Source organism: Simochromis diagramma, unplaced genomic scaffold (genome assembly GCF_900408965.1).
Source record: "Simochromis diagramma unplaced genomic scaffold, fSimDia1.1 OVJJ01000402.1, whole genome shotgun sequence".
Taxonomy (NCBI): Eukaryota; Metazoa; Chordata; class Actinopteri; order Cichliformes; family Cichlidae; genus Simochromis; species Simochromis diagramma.
In genome coordinates, this window is record NW_024386972.1 from 1996122 (window position 1) to 2011644 (window position 15523).

At 41.6% G+C, this 15523-nt stretch overlaps 1 protein-coding gene across 1 annotated transcript; it reads right to left on the reverse strand.

The window, feature by feature from the left end:
- Positions 1-244: 244 nt before the first annotated feature.
- On the reverse strand, positions 245-13148 carry cpn1 (carboxypeptidase N, polypeptide 1). The gene is made up of 9 exons (XM_040038897.1): positions 12736-13148; positions 10967-11163; positions 9184-9339; positions 4979-5155; positions 4750-4861; positions 2607-2746; positions 1470-1569; positions 511-629; positions 245-392 (listed from the first exon to the last, which is right to left on the reverse strand). The coding sequence occupies exons 1-9, from the start codon at positions 12968-12970 to the stop codon at positions 282-284; spliced, it is 1347 nt and encodes a 448-aa protein (XP_039894831.1). The 5' UTR covers positions 12971-13148; the 3' UTR covers positions 245-281.
- Between the last annotated feature and the right edge of the window lie 2375 nt (positions 13149-15523).

Here is a 15523-nt window from a genome sequence, read left to right on the forward strand (position 1 = left end):
ATCAAATTATTGTAATCAAAACCAAAAAAATATCCTTTACAAATACAGGCTAGCTGTGTTCATACAAATTAAAACTGTTGGATAAATACACCAGCCTTTCAACAGTTTCTTGATACAGAAAAACAAAACCCAAAAAGGAAATAGACGTTAGGACTACAAAGGTATGTTAAGGTTGTGTATCATTTACATAATTCATACGCGTATGCATGTGTATGTTTTTTGTACGAGCTCTTCTGTGTATTTGTTTATGACTGTGTGCCCTGTAAATGATTGTCCATGCCTCATCTTGGGCCAAGCTTCAAGGGAGCTTTAGGAGATGAGAGGTTCCTCCTGCCGTGGTGCGGCTTCACCTTCAGGTTTTGTTTTGGTGCTGGTTTCAAGTAAAAATGAAGCTGTCAGGGACCAGATGGAATAAAAGGTGTGAGTTAGTTTATTTAGAAGACATAAAAACACACACACCACACAATAACCGCAAGTTTGGTCAGACCAACCATACGAGCAGAAACCAACCTGTATGGCCTCAGCTGGTCCCACTGTGACAGTGCTGGTGAAAGGGAGATAACCGGGCGCAGAGGCTGTTACAGCGTAAGTGCCTGGCAACAGAAGTCTGAAGTAGTCGCCATCAACTCCTGAAGGAGCACATGTAAGGAAAATTATGAGACTCGTACAGTCGCTGTATCTTAATTAAACATATTCCTGGAGTGCCACCAATATGTCGACAATGACGGTAATTTTTTAACATAAAAAAATAATTCACACTAAATAAAGAAAGTTGTTGGTGCCAAATTGGAAACTGATTATGAACTACGCGATGCCATCATGCCAATATGGATCCTCTGAGGAATGTTTGCAGTACTTTGTTAAATATGTGGCATGAAGAATTAAAGCAGTTCTAAAGGCAAAAAAGGGGCTTATCCCTGTACTAGCGAGATGCACCTGTTGAACTGGCTGGTGAGTGTCTTGATAGGTGACTTTAATTTCTCTCAAGTTGCATTTCCACCACTGACCAGTAGAGGATGACTTGCTCCGTTATATCTGTGCTTGACTTCCACACCGCACCATTAGATGCACTCGACTGTCCTTTTGCGTGTGAGGATTGAATGCACTTTTAAAATTTGGATATCATGCTAAAATTTAGTTCATCGCTAAAAGTCTTGTCGAGGTTGCGTCTTGTTTCATCCTGGTTTATTTCCAAAGGATCATATTTTTATGGAACTGAGACTCAAAGTCGACTTCTGGCTGCTCGAGGCATTCGATTCATGCAGAAGTTATTGTTAGTGCCTGCCATTAGTCATGCAGTATGTGTCCTTGTCTCATTTTGAAATGACAGACTGACACCGGATGTTATCAAACACTGGTCTTCTATTTCACCGGCTGGGACACTAGACAATCAGTCACTATAAATCCAGCTTCCACACCTATCAAGAAAAAAAAATAACAACCACATATACACCAAAAGTCCCTGTTACCTGCGGTCACGTCATGATTGATGCCAGCTACTGAGATCTCTGCTTTGCTGATGGGGTTGTTGTTTTCATCATACACCATGCCTTTTATCCCATGATGCACCTGAGAAAAGACAAAACGTGTACATACTTCAAATATTGAAGTATATTTAATAAAATCTAAGGTTTGGAAATTGGATTCCTATCATCTGTTTGACGTGTAAAGCTGTCTGTAGTCTTAAGAGCTTAAAAAAGGAAGGTGACTGGACCTCTTTAAGTTTTTTGAAGACATTTGACTTCATCCAGAAAGTTTCTTCAAAGCTTTCAGCACTTGCTCATGTTTATTAGCACATACGCTCAAAACCCTGAAACCTAAAGTCTGAAATACTGACTTAAAGTGATTTCATTACATGTACAATTTGTTACAAAACTTTAGATTTAATGGAATCTGTTCAAATTAAATTTACTTTCTCGGTATACATTCAGTTTATACCAAACATATTTTCCCAAATGATTAATTATTTATACATTTCAGTTGCATTTTGCTCAAAATTATTGCTTAATGTTTACAAGAGAAAGATTATACTTGAATATACTTTAAATAATATGTTTTTTTTAAAGAAAATACTGTATGTGCTAATAAATACGAGTGAATATGAAGGAATCCTAAGCTACATTTCTACACCTCAGACTTAATTAACACTCCTTAGGCTCAGCAGTGTTCAGCAGCTAAAGAAAGACCAGAACAGCATCTGCAGGCCCAGTTTAGTTTGTTTAATTAGTGCTTTGCAAAAAATGTATGCAACTGGGGGCCCACCCTTACAGAAACATTATTAGTGGCAAAGCATCGCTTTTTGAATCTCAGTGGAATAAAGGACATGTTGTTGTCCTCAGACCACGGCCTTGTTCCGTCCTCGAAGAAGGTTAAAAGTCAGATTACTCATATTACACAGAATTTCACGCATCTAATTTTTTGGTCACTTTATCCCAGAGGCGACTGCCAATATTCACAAGACACCAGGGCAGCAGACTCATGACTTCATGACTCCTGGCAGTTGGGTTTTTATGTGTAATAGTGTGTATGTGTGGTGCATTGAGCTCCAATAAATTAAATACTCTTTCAGTATAACTCTGATTTGCCAAATTTCGTCATGTGCAAACCTGTTCTAGGTATGAAACCAGCGCTTCCCGGTTGCCCAGCCATTCTCTCGGCAGTGCTGATGCCGGAGGAAACTTATCGCAGCTCAGCTCCAGAGTGATCTCGAAGCAGTTGGTGTACAAGTAGTTGAAGTCCTGCATGCCTGAAACACAGATAAATATTTTAGGAGGACAATAAATGTATTAATGTGGCTCTTCACTTTAGATTTCTAGGTCTTTGCAACAGGACACATTAGTTATATTTATAGATTCAAAGTGTTTTTTCCACCACGCTTTGCCTCTTGAGGAAGCTGTTCAAAATTGTAGGAGTATAAGTTGCTTTAAAAAAAACAATCTTCTGTTTTTGGCTTTACAATATGGCTCCACTTTTCATCAAAAACAAATGTACAAGGAGCCAGAAGGGAGGGAAGGTTCATATGTAACCCCACAGACCCTGACATAACACTTGGAGCATAAAGACCTGGTAAAATAAACATAGCATGCTGCTTCTAAGTGAGACTCTGGGCGTTTTCAGTCAGTTCAAAAGCTCGCATGACTCAAGTGAAAAGCTCATCAGACTCACAGTGCTGAGGAGAAACCAGAGCAGCCTGGATCAGGACTTACGCATCAAAGAAATGGGGATTGTTATTGTTGCAGTTGCAGATTAACTGAGCTGAAACTGAATATATGCCCAGAGAGTTGGATAAACTTGGTATTTTTTAACTTCCAAGAATTCATTACTGTAACAGTGCATTACTGTAAGCTTTCATTAAAAAGCAGCACACAAGTTTTCCAGCCTTTAAGCGAACCATGAGAGGGTGAGGAGTTTAAGTTTCGTGCGAGCGCCTAAGGCTGTGTGACTCCTGAGAGGGTCTCTGCCAGCATGGAGGAGGAGGTTTAATTAATGCATATTTTCAGCTATAACAAGAAATTTCACAAAATTCAAAACTCTCTTCAAGCTTCAGTTCCATTTATAGAGAGTTTATGGGATTTTACACAAAAAAAAAGAGCGGTGGGGAGGCCAGCTGAGCCGTATGATTCGTTTCAACCTCACTAAAAGGCGAGGTCCTCTCCACCTTAGTTAAAATTTAAAGGATCCTTTACTTAAAGAAAAAAAGGAATTGTCACCACTAAGGTTGCCTTGTAGACTTTAACCCTTTAAAGCCTGGACCATGAAATAAATAATTGCTAGAAAAATCAAATAAAAAAAAAAAACGGAGTCAACTGAAAATGTTCAGGTCCACAGACTCCACTAAAAATAAAAAGTCTAAAGAAGAACTTTGAAAGACCTTCAGAAAGCTTGGAGAACTACTGCTCAAGGTCTGGCTTCCTGGAAGCAAAATATAAAGAAATTAGAGGTGACTCAAGACTTTTTCAGAGTGCTGCACGCTGCCTGCTGATGGTGCGGATCGTATTGAATGGGTGCCTTTTTACACCCCCTGTCCACCGCTCTACTGCTAGCTGGCAGTGTGCAAGAGGTAAGGGGGTTTAAGGCAAGCGCAGACCCAGTGCATGATGACACTGGAGAAGCGTGCCTTGCGAGCCAGTCAGTGCATTTCATTCATGCTGAAGGTAATGACAGCAGGAAGCTATCGCTCAGATGGCCTTGTCTTTCTTTAGCAGGAGAATTACAGCGTTTGTTCCACAGCACATGGAAATTTTGCATGTAGGCAAGGAACAATGTGTTTTGTACATAGGATAGAGGACTGTGTGCTCGTGTGGCGGGGCATTTTTTCAGCTCATTTTTATTTAAACTGATAATTTAGCTATTATCTTCTTTGGCTTTCAAATTCCAAAATGTCTCGGGGGTGTAATAGTTTATTTTCTAAGTAGCTGTTTATATTATGCGTTTGTACGTACTGGAATGTTGGCAACCAGTACTTCTCTGGAAACCTAAGAGGTCGGGACAACAGTTAGTGTTGTTGGTGTTGAGCTACAGCACTAACTTTTGTGGTGCCAAAGCAGCATAATATAAATCCAGATGCAGACTCACTGGCCAAAAATAGATGTAAACAGCGTGCAAATAATTTAGTTTGAATTACGATTAATTCAATTACGAAAGCCAGCCTCAGTAATAATTTAGAGACTGCTCCAAGTGAGTCTCTTGTGCTTTTACTACGCATTTCTGTTGTCTTCCCTTCTGCTCAGGAGAAGACGTTTTGCTCACCTTTGGACAACGAGTACCAGCTGGCCCCATTGGTGATCCCCTCATCAAAGTAGTCGCCACAGTTCCAGCCCTTGTGCATCCAGCCGTGAGCGTATGAGTAGGTCCTCGCCAACTGTCATCACACACAAAAGGACACGGGCCCATTCATGCACGTGTTTTCATACCCACACAACAGGCAGTGACGGTATGAGATGTGTGTCACATCTGGAAATTTGAATCTGTCACGCACCTTTCTGAAGATCTTGTCATCAGGCGTGGCCGAATAGGTGGTCCGCCCTCGAATGCGGCCATCTCTCGACTTGTCGAAGGGGTAATTGGCCACCACGGCTCCTCCGTGAAGATTCGCTGACAGGATGAAGTTGTAGTTTTGCATCCATTTAATCACAGCCAAAGTCTCTGGTTGAACCTGGGGAGGATGAGAAGCAGGACATTTAAGATTTACTGTACTTGCAGGACCACATGCATGCATCTTTATTCCAATTCCCCAAATGAAACAATCTAATCCCACTTGAGAACCTGTCAAAATGTCTCTAAATCATCAAATAAGTTATAATGCAGAATCCCATACAGTCCTTTACGTCACCTGAGATATTTCCCAAACAACATCAGCGGGTTGACATCTGGTTTTCTTTTCATCCAAAGCTGCTGGCTTCTCTGGTTGGCTGCTTATCTGGACAAACCCCGGTTTCCTCTGGCTTTGCCTTATGGACATATTTTCTCTCTGCCTTTCTTTTTTACTTAATCATTTTGCAAAAATGGTTAGAGTTTAAAGAATCTTCTACTTTGCTCAAGCACATTTAATGATTCACCTAGCTCCTCCTAAATGCATCAGGCATGGTTAGCTTCATGGTTAAAGAATACCAACCATTTCAGTTAATGATAAATTTAATGAGAATATACAAAATTCACAAACTGAAGCTGGACTTAGCAACAAAGGAGTGGAAACACAACAGTTACGTGTACATATAATTCATAATATGCAAACTGATTTAAAGGTTTTTGATCTTTTTGCTAATTAATTCATCAAATTCTGCATGAACGGGATCAGCCTCAGCCAGATGGCATCTCCATTGCATTGCTGCAGACCTTGAAATTCCACTTGGGGCTGCCATTTATTTTCTCTGTCAGCGTTAACTCTCCTCACACTCTCAGAGCCATTTATCACGTTTGGAGACGAGGCGTAATACCTCTCCTTGAATATGGTATGTAGGACAATAAACACAGTCTGACTCTGTTCAAGAATAATCAAGCTGATCAGAGCCCAGTGACCTTGAACAGAGCAGCTGTAACCAAGAGGTCTGGCTCCCGTTTTGAACGCCGGCAGGAATTTATTATCTGTAGATCTTTATATATACTTGTGCATCCTTTGAAATAAGGGCTGTCACCGCGGTGTAGGGTTACACACGAAGGACAGACACGGCCATATCGCAGAGCTCTACCAACAACAGAGGATACTACCGCATATTAAATGCAAAGAGAAGCAAATCAAACATTCTGGATCACTTAGAGGATCGCTGACAGTCTTAAGTTAGTTTTCACACTGGGTGAGGGATGTCCTCTGGAGGCCAGTCAAATGTCAGTGGATACTTTTGCAAAAGGAGCCTTGTTTTATGTCGGGCTCTTCTGGGGCTCTGTAAATAAGGTATTTCTAAGAGAAATGAAAGTGAAACTTGGAAAATGTGCTGCTGCCCAGTTCTCAGTCTTATTTTAGCACATCTCAGTTTAGTCTTGCACTTGTTCCAGTGAAGAAAGTTTCATCACTTAGCTAAATTAGTAAAAGCTGCATTCTCGAGCCTGCAGGGCTTGAGGCTTTATGTGAGAATGTATTCCTGACCAGCATAAATAAAGCAGTTGTAAGACAAGCACAGTTACCCTTTTGTGTTTCTGCATCAGGAGACAGTCATATGTACAGACTCCCTGGCTCTCTGGTTTTGCAGTTAGAGGTTAAAAAATAAAATTTTCCACCTTTGCTTGGGAACAAAAGTGGTGTGGCGACAGGGAAAGAAAAGGAAAACTACACTGAAACCACTTCTCTGTAATGACATGCCCTGTCAAAACTGCTTAAAACACTGAAAAGAGTTATTTTGAGGGAAGAGAAATCAATCACGCATTCATTTTAAAGCACTGATATGACTTTCTTTGTTTCCTAAAGGATAATATTTACTCCTCATAAACTGAAATCAAGCACATTGCATGCTTGCAATCCACTTGGCAACTGGATTAAAGCCGAGATATCAAACTCATTCAAATTTTTTATTTCACAGACCATATACAGCTCACTTTGAGTTTAACTGGACCAGTGAAACTTCCATTTCTGCCAGTATGAAGAAGTAAACTACACCTTTAATCCATGGGATATCTTAATATAGGACAAAGAAGAGTTCACCTCAGTTTTTCTGACATGGTAACAAACATGCAACTGTATTAAATTAAAGAAATTCATCAGCACGACTCTGGTTTTAAATTATAAGAATTAAACGTGTAAAATTACAGAAAAGGTTTCGGTAGCTCATTGCTCAGACTGTCCTGTAAATACAGAACAGACTATCACAACTAATTCAGAGAAGATTTTTAGTTTTTTTTTACTGTAGACCAACAGAAATGTCTATAGTTGATTGTGACTGTATTAGTGTAGCTAGCATCAATGTCCATGGGAAGGGCTTTATTAATAGGAAAAGCTGCAATGTAAAACTACAAAAATACAGTTAGAAGTCTCAAATTTACACCCTTGTCTTTGTCTGGGCATTTCTAGCCCCTGGGCCTTATGTTTGACACCCTGTCATAAAGCATACCCTGTTTCATTCCCCCCCCCCTAATAAATAATTTACAAAGTGAACATGTTATATTTAATAAGACTTGACACGAGCAAGTGAGACCATAAATGCGTAAGGAAAACACTGAAACCTTTCTCGTAGGCTTCTACCCACCTCTTGCCCTGTGACAGCTGAAATACCCCCGCCCCTCCTCCGCACGTGCACGTAAGTCAGTGAAGTTGATTTCTTTTTGGGACTCCCCATAAGAAGAAGGGTTTAAATGTATGTTTAAGACACTTCTACGAGGATTATATCCGTCTTTTCTTTACAGTCTATCACTAAATCTAGCTAAAAGTATTTTAATTTGGACGGTTCAAGATATAATCAACTTTGGGTTCATATTTCAGTTCTCAAAACATGAAGCTATCTAGCAGTTATAATAAAAACTGACTGTCCTTAAGAGGGAGGAATTTTATTTTTCAAGGAAACTATGAACAACAGTCCTACTGGAGGCTGCAGTCGAGACACCCCCAAGGATCTGACCTTAATAGTTAAAATGTACTTTTTGGCAGGCTAGTGGACTGTTTGACAGCACGCACTCTCATGTTACTCTCCACTGTTCATTTTACACTTCAGTGATCTGAAATAAGTACACATTGCGCTACAAAGGCCATTCAATCACCCAGAATAAAGCCAGGTCTCTCCCACAGCCAATCTGAACTCTGCTGCTTACGCCGAAACTCTGAGGCACATTTTTCTTCCTTAGTCTCAGTCACCGTGTAAGTGTGGCAGGTTTATATAGTGTCTATTCTATGTAGAGAGCATCTGTACTTTTATAGTGCAGACATAGCAATGTGCAGACAGTTTTGGGTAAAGTAGCAGCAAAGTGAGGAGTCAGCCAGTGCCTCAGGGTAACAGTTACACTCTGACGCCGCAGAGTGGCTCACTGTAACTTCTCATGATGGTGATGAAAACCAAAAAATGTTTAGCTGAGGCTCAAAGTCCTCATAAACAGTGCATATAGTTAATCACATGTTATGACCCAGAGAAGAAGAAGGCTGTTGGCGGGGGGTTGCTTCTTCTTCTTGGGGTGTTTTCTCAGCTCCAGCATCTAAAGAAATATGCAAACTAATATGACTTACCAACGCTTTTGTTCCAGTTTGTTCCAGTTTGCGGAGCTAGGTTGCCAGTTACCCCACCTGTTTCATATTTCAAAGACTCCAAATACGAATGAGGGCAACCACAGTGTCTATGCTAAGAGCTATAGCCTGCTATGTGCAAGATAAGCAAACAGGTCTAGGCTATACAGGCACGCAGAAAAAAGTCACAAAATGATACAGAGGACCGACCAAGGTCTACTCACATTTAAATATATGGACTTTTTTATTATTTAGCTGAGACACAGCTGGCACTGGAATCTCATCCAGTGCAGATCTCATGAATTTGTTTATGTCAACAAAGTTAAAGCCAAGATAACCCAACTATGTTACAGCTGCTCATTATTCAGCTTCGCTCACACGCTCACACGAGCATGATAAATGCCCTCATCCATCCTCCTCCTCGCTCCCTCCTTCTCTCTCACCCACATATGCTCCGAGCCACACATACTTGCGTACACACATGGACACTTTAACATACACGTACAGCCTCAAACGGTTTCCGTGTATTCAGCAGAACTGACCTGATGCTCCCAGTTGTCCGGGAGGGGCAGGTGGTGGTTTCGTCCTTTGGTTTTCTCGTAGTAGTACATGAGCGCGTTCAGGTCCGGAAAGTCGCGGTTTAGATCGATTTCTCTGGCGTTCCCTCGACCCACTAGGTAACCGTTGAACTCCGGACCCTGTTGATGCACAGATCACAAAAAAAACATTTTTTTTAAACTGGTGAGTAATCTTGCTCTTTCCCACCAGAATGATTAAATGATCATATTTTGGCTTGTGACGTTAAGGTTTCCTGAGGTCAAGTTATGAGCTCCAATTTCTCGGAAGCAGTAAAACAAAGCTGAATTTATTATTCCCCAGTCCTCAGAGGCTATCTATAGAGCAACAACAGTCAAGTATTTTTCCCAAAACGGAGTTTTAAGACCGTGCAACAAATCCATGGTACTGAGTGTGCTAACAGCCGGACAGATAGACTGTCACAATCGATTAAAAGTACCCAAAGTCAAAGCACTTTAAGCAAAAAGCTCAAGTTCTCACTCTTAGGCAGTTTTTTTTTCTACTGCTGGATCTTAATGATGTCATAGACAGCAGGTACACCTGCTGTGGGCACAGAAGCCCCTCCTACCTGCTGTTATGCCTTCTGGATGCAAGGGACAGGCAATCAGAAGAAAGCTGGCTTAAAGGGAACAGCTTTTCCCCCTCACTACAGTGAGCATGGTAAACAATACTCCAACTAAACATCAAATTAGTTAGCACTGTCACTGCAAGCATGTTAGGATGCTAACATTTCAGTTTAGTTAAAAGGTCTGTTTTGCTTAAATGCAGCGTCACAGGGGCATCACTAACTGTAGACTTGTTTTATTTTATGAGTGCCTTGAAATTTTTTGTTTGCATCTTTAGCTTGGACTTTTAATCTTAAATGTCACTATATGTTTTTATATATCAAGTAAAGCAAGGGGGCAATTTAAGAAGCTCTTTTTTGATTGGTTTGACTTTCTTCTGTATTTCAGTGTGAGACTTTCTAAGACTTTGCAAAAGAGCTGACTGACCTGTGTGTTGGTGTCTATAGCTCACGTTTTCTGATAAGATTTCTTCTTCTTGTTGTTTTTTTCCCTAAAAGCTTGATCACAACATTGAGTCGCCAAGGATGCTTTAAAATGAAACTGCCTTGCCGTTTTTGAACAGATGCTGCTGCACCCAAACATCTGCTGACGCAACTAATTACAGTGCAGTATGTATGTGTCGTCTGAGTGGCAAAGAGAGGGACTGTCATGTGAAGCTGGTCGCTTCAGGACATATCATTAGCCAGCAAGAGACTGTGTGTGTATTTGTGTTGCAGCAGTCTGCGTGTGTATCAGTTGTTTCACGGCCCATAATTACCCCTGACACAAAGTTAGGAGCTTTCTTGGGAAGCTGATAGATGGGATTATTACAGACGCAAGCAAACGGTGGAGAAAAATCATCATCAACTACTGTTTGACTCGTAGTCGCTCGTCTTACACAAACACACACACACACACACACACACACACACACACACACACACACACACACACACACGTATTTGTTTAAAAACCCTAAAAGATCAGATGGATTGAGCTGTGTGGCTCGCAGGTGTTTAGTTTCACTCAGGGACCTCAACATTTCTAATATTTCCACTGCCAAGAACAAAACCAAGGGAAAAGAAAATATAGATTTTTTTTTTCTCCTTCTTTGCGCGGGGGACGGTTTCTTTGAAAAAACACAGCCAGAGACGTCCCAGAGGGAGTTTTGTTTTGGCACGTCTAAGCCTAAAGCTCAAATTACCTGTCTGGCAGCCACCTCGTAGCCATCGGGGTTCATGGAAGGCAGGATGTGGATGCGCGTGTCGTGGATCAGCCTCACGATTCGCTGGTTTCTGTTTCGGTACTCCTCGCACAAGAACTGGGAGAACTTGATGAGAAGCTCACGCCCAAGCACCTCGTTGCCATGCATGTTGCCCACGTACTTGAACTCGGGCTCCACTGGGGAGGGAGTGGAGAAGCAGAGGGGGCATGAAGTTACGAAAAAAGCCACACAGAGCTGTCAAGTACCACATTTAAAACAGATGGCCTGAGGAAACACATGCAGGACGCCACAGTCGCAGAAATTTCTTGATAAGGATGTTCTTACAGACATAAGCTCTGGAAATTGTGCTGATTGAATTATCTGGATGAGTTATGTGTATTTGCCACCAATGTATCAGCCTTGCTCTCTGTGCAGGGTTTCTTCCCCCTGAGGATCCCTTTATTAATCACTGCTGAGGGAAGCAAAAAACCCCCAAGCACGGTTGCCAGAGGTCAGACCTATGACTTAACACTAGATACAAATTTGCGCTAAATTTGACACTAAAACCATCACATCAAAGAATAAGCGCTTGTGTTTTTTTTCGTCATTGATACTTTCAAATCTATCAGCGCCCTTCACTAATTGTTTCAGGCATCCAAATGGCATGCTGGGCATTGCAACTCCCCTCTTTTTCTTTAGCACAGTTCCAACTGGCCATGAGTTCACAAAACAGCGCTGGCTCCAGCATGTAGTTTAAAAAGAAAGAAAGAAAACCCACACACACTCATTCAGCAGTATGTGAAACACATGAACTTCGTACAGAGTGCAGGAGGCTTGACCCAGACTACACCTCAGGTCACTCCCCCTTCATGAAGTGTTCAGTTCCTGTTTTTCACCCTCGGTCACCTTGCGACAGAACAGGCCTACATCCTTCAATTCTACTGAAGGAAGCTTCCGAGTATGCAAACACGCAGAAAAAAAGCAGGCTTGGCTGGAGCCAAAAAAACATTCCCTTCAGTTGTCAAGCTTTTTTTTTTAAATGCAAGAATGGAAAAATCTTCCACAGCATTTCCTTGATATGACATTTTGGCCAATTTCCAATGCAAACATTGGATATAATCATACACTAGCTGCAAACTAAATACCTGAAGAGCTGATTCAGTGGTTTTTGTGGGAGTGTATTCAGGGTTAAATCCTTGATGACTCAAAGTGATTCTGTTTGTCATCTGCTACATTTTGTCAGTGGTTGGATGGCAAAGAAAAATCAAAATGAATCACAGATGTTGACTCGATTCTTTCACTTTCTTCTTTCTTTTCCTTTTTTTTGTTTTCACTTTTGAGTTTTCCTCAGTTTACAACCAGTGATGTTCAAAGCACCCAATTCAGGATCATTTCACCTTTTCCTCCTCACTGTTAAGTCACACAGTGGTTTGGCTTCATAAAGGCAAAATCGAAAGCTTGAGATAAAACCGAAGCCTCTTGCAGACTGCTCAGTCTCCTGCCAGCTCTTCTCATTGTGTGTGGCAAAAAGTACAAGACAGATGAGGAGCCAGTAGCACAGGTTGTGCATTCGAAATCTATCATAGATTAATATCATTTGCAGATGTTTATCAGCTTTTTTTGAGGAGTTGGGATTAAATTATTAAGCTGTTAAATTACTTCCATCCATCACGTTTTCTGCCAATTATCCACTTCGGGATAAAATGCAACATGAAATCATTGTACAGCATGTCACTGGGCTGTCAAACAACGGATCAGGTGTTACTTACATGCTTCGTGGTTGCCCGGGTTATCGCTGAACTCCAGGACATAGAGGTGGCGACCCTCCACGCTGTGCCCGATGCTGTAAATGCGCGTGATGTAGGGGCATTCGCTCTGCACTGCAAACAGAGCTCGTACCATGTCCTCGTATTTGTGATGCTGGAAGTCTGAGCCCGACACCAGGAACCCCATCAGCCCCAGCAGGAGAGCACAGAGCCAGGGAAGAGTCCAGGGTTGCTGCATGGTCCCTTAGCCCAGGTTGTGCAGCGCAGGAGAGGCTGGTGAAGAGGCTGCCTGCAACTATGCAAACCACTCACAGGATTTCAGATGTATTCTCCTTCACACACCACACATACTGCTTGCTCCCTGCTTGCTCTTTTTCTTTCTTGTGCCCCTTCTTTTCTCCAGCTCTCTCTCTGCCTCCTCCCACATACAGTCCTCTCAGTGAAGAGCAAGTAAGGACAGCCCCCTGCTCCTTCTTTGTCTCACTCTCCTCCTCCAACAGCTGCTTCTCTCCCTCTCTCTTTCCCTTTGGGTGCTTGTCAAGTACATGCTACTTGCTTTATTAGGGGCTTCAAATGCTTCTGCTTTAAGTAGTTTGCCCCACAGCCCCCTGAGCTTTCGACACACACACTCTGAATTTCATTCTGCCTCTGAGACACTCATTTTCCATCCCTTTCTTTGTCTCTAACTCTTGTTCTGTGCTCCCTTCCTGGGAAAGAGGGGTTGTTTCCACGGCACTGCTTTCCCCAACCCCTGCAGCCCTCAATCATCCATTCATTAACTCTTAAGTCAACACACAACCCCTGCGTGTGCGTGCACGCACGTGTGAGTGTATGTGTGTGTGTGTACGTGCATGCACATGCGCTTGCAGTCCACAGATGAATGAGTGTGAAAGCTCTTTTGCAACCTTTAAACTGGCTTTTGTAGCTCTGTTTCCCCAAAGCACTAACACATAGAAAAACATACCAACACAGGCTCTTGCAAAAAGACTAAATGCTGCAGTTAAACTTCTAAAAGGCACAGGACGATACTGAGATGCATGCATCCCGTACAAACACACACACACACACACACACTACGACTACTGCAGAGCGTGCAAGGGGTGCTGTCAATCAAGCCTGCTGGAGAAAAAAGGGAGCTTTTTCCTCGCAGAATGTTGTGCAACTGCTTGCAGAAGCTTAAAAAAATTGAGAGGGGAAAGCAAACGTGGGGCCAAGAGAAGAAGTAGCACATGGAAAGTTGAGCAACAGGAGGCTCGGGAAAAGGAAGGAAAAAGGTAACAAAGACAAAGAGAGGAAGAACCCAACAAGGATGGAGGGAAAAGCAGGAGAGAAAAAGATGTGGCTGAGTGACGGTGGACAAAAGTGGATGAAGGCAAAATGTGCTTTTCTGTTTAAGACTTTTACATTCGCATGTGGCAGCAGTGGCTTTCTAATAAACAAGCTCAAGTGAATGAGACCAGTCCTCACTGTCTCTGCCAGTGATTGTATTTCTGCAGTTCCACTGTTTACATATGTTATGCCTCAAAGCTCTGATCCCGCTCGCCAGTCTCGTTCACATCACCCTGCCAGGCCAAGTGTGCTCAGCTGTAACTGTCATTTGAGTCAAACAATCCAGCAAAAATCATCCCTCACCTAACCAGACACATCTGTCATTGCCACTTTTTATAACATCACGAAAACAAAAACTCCGTTTTTCAGTCCAGAAGTCAAAACATCCATAAAGTCATCGAAGTCAAGCGTGAAGTTTTACCTTGAGTGATTTTATAAACAACTGGGAATAGATAGGACTATTTGGGTTTTTTGATTTGAACAAAACCTGCAAACAGTCCCACTTTTCCTTTCCTAAAGATCTTTGCATCCCAACAAATTCAGTTCAGTGTTCATAACCATTCTTACTGCTAAAAGCCAAAATCTGACACTGTAGCTGCAAAATTGCATTTGTCTGACACAGCGCATAGATGCATCATTGACTCATTCAGATGCTTTCAGTGGCTCTAAAAAAAATACATATTGCAAGGCTGACATCTGCTGGACATAGCTGGTACTACACAGAGTACCATTACAGTATTTCAACATCAGACTAAGAATTATAAGCTCCAGTTAAGTTTAAAATACCTTAGTTGAAGGAGCCGGCTGACGCATTAATACCAGCAAACCTGTCATATGCAAAAAGATCTGTCTTTCCTCATAAAAGCCTTTAAGAGCATACATGAGGGAGAACTCTTCAGTTCATTCAAAGTTAGTGCTTCTTAGGGACTTTAAAGGGAGAAGCAGAAACTAAATAATTTCGCTATGTGTCCATCAGTCAGTTTGCTTCATTAGTTTTAAATGAATTTTTTTCCAGAACAAACTAAATTCTTCTAATTTTGTTGCCTTTAAGTCGCCAAAGAAACATTTGTATTACTCACTTATGAAACAGTGGACATTTCTTCCAGTCCTGCACCCTGCACGCAATTGTTCAGACCTGCCAAAAAGGAGCACTGTGGTTTTTTCAGTCCTTACAGCTATTGTCCACTAGTGGGCAGCGTGCAGTCGGTGTACCTGACGTTCACGGGTATTACTCGGTAAATCCTAATTAAAAACCTATGCTTAATATTTCCCACTGTGTTTAAAAAAAAAAACAACAACCTTCATTTAAGCAGAAACCGATTTTTTTACGTTAAATAATAGCATTTAGGCTTTAGATATATTTAATTTATTGGGTTTTTTCCTACGAAACTTACTTTATTAACAGTGTTTCAAAAACGTACTCCATTAATCTGACATATCAGATGACGAAACCTGCCCTTCG

Coding starts and splice junctions, on each gene's coding strand:
- cpn1 (XM_040038897.1), bottom strand. CDS start 12,970: ATGCAGCAACCCTGGACTCTTCCCTGGCTCTGTGCTCTCCTGCTGGGG. Junction 11,164..12,735: donor CCCGGGCAACCACGAAGCAT/GTAAGTAACACC, acceptor CTCCCTCCCCAG/TGGAGCCCGAGTTCAAGTAC. Junction 393..510: donor GACCAGCTGAGGCCATACAG/GTTGGTTTCTGC, acceptor GGTCCCTGACAG/CTTCATTTTTACTTGAAACC.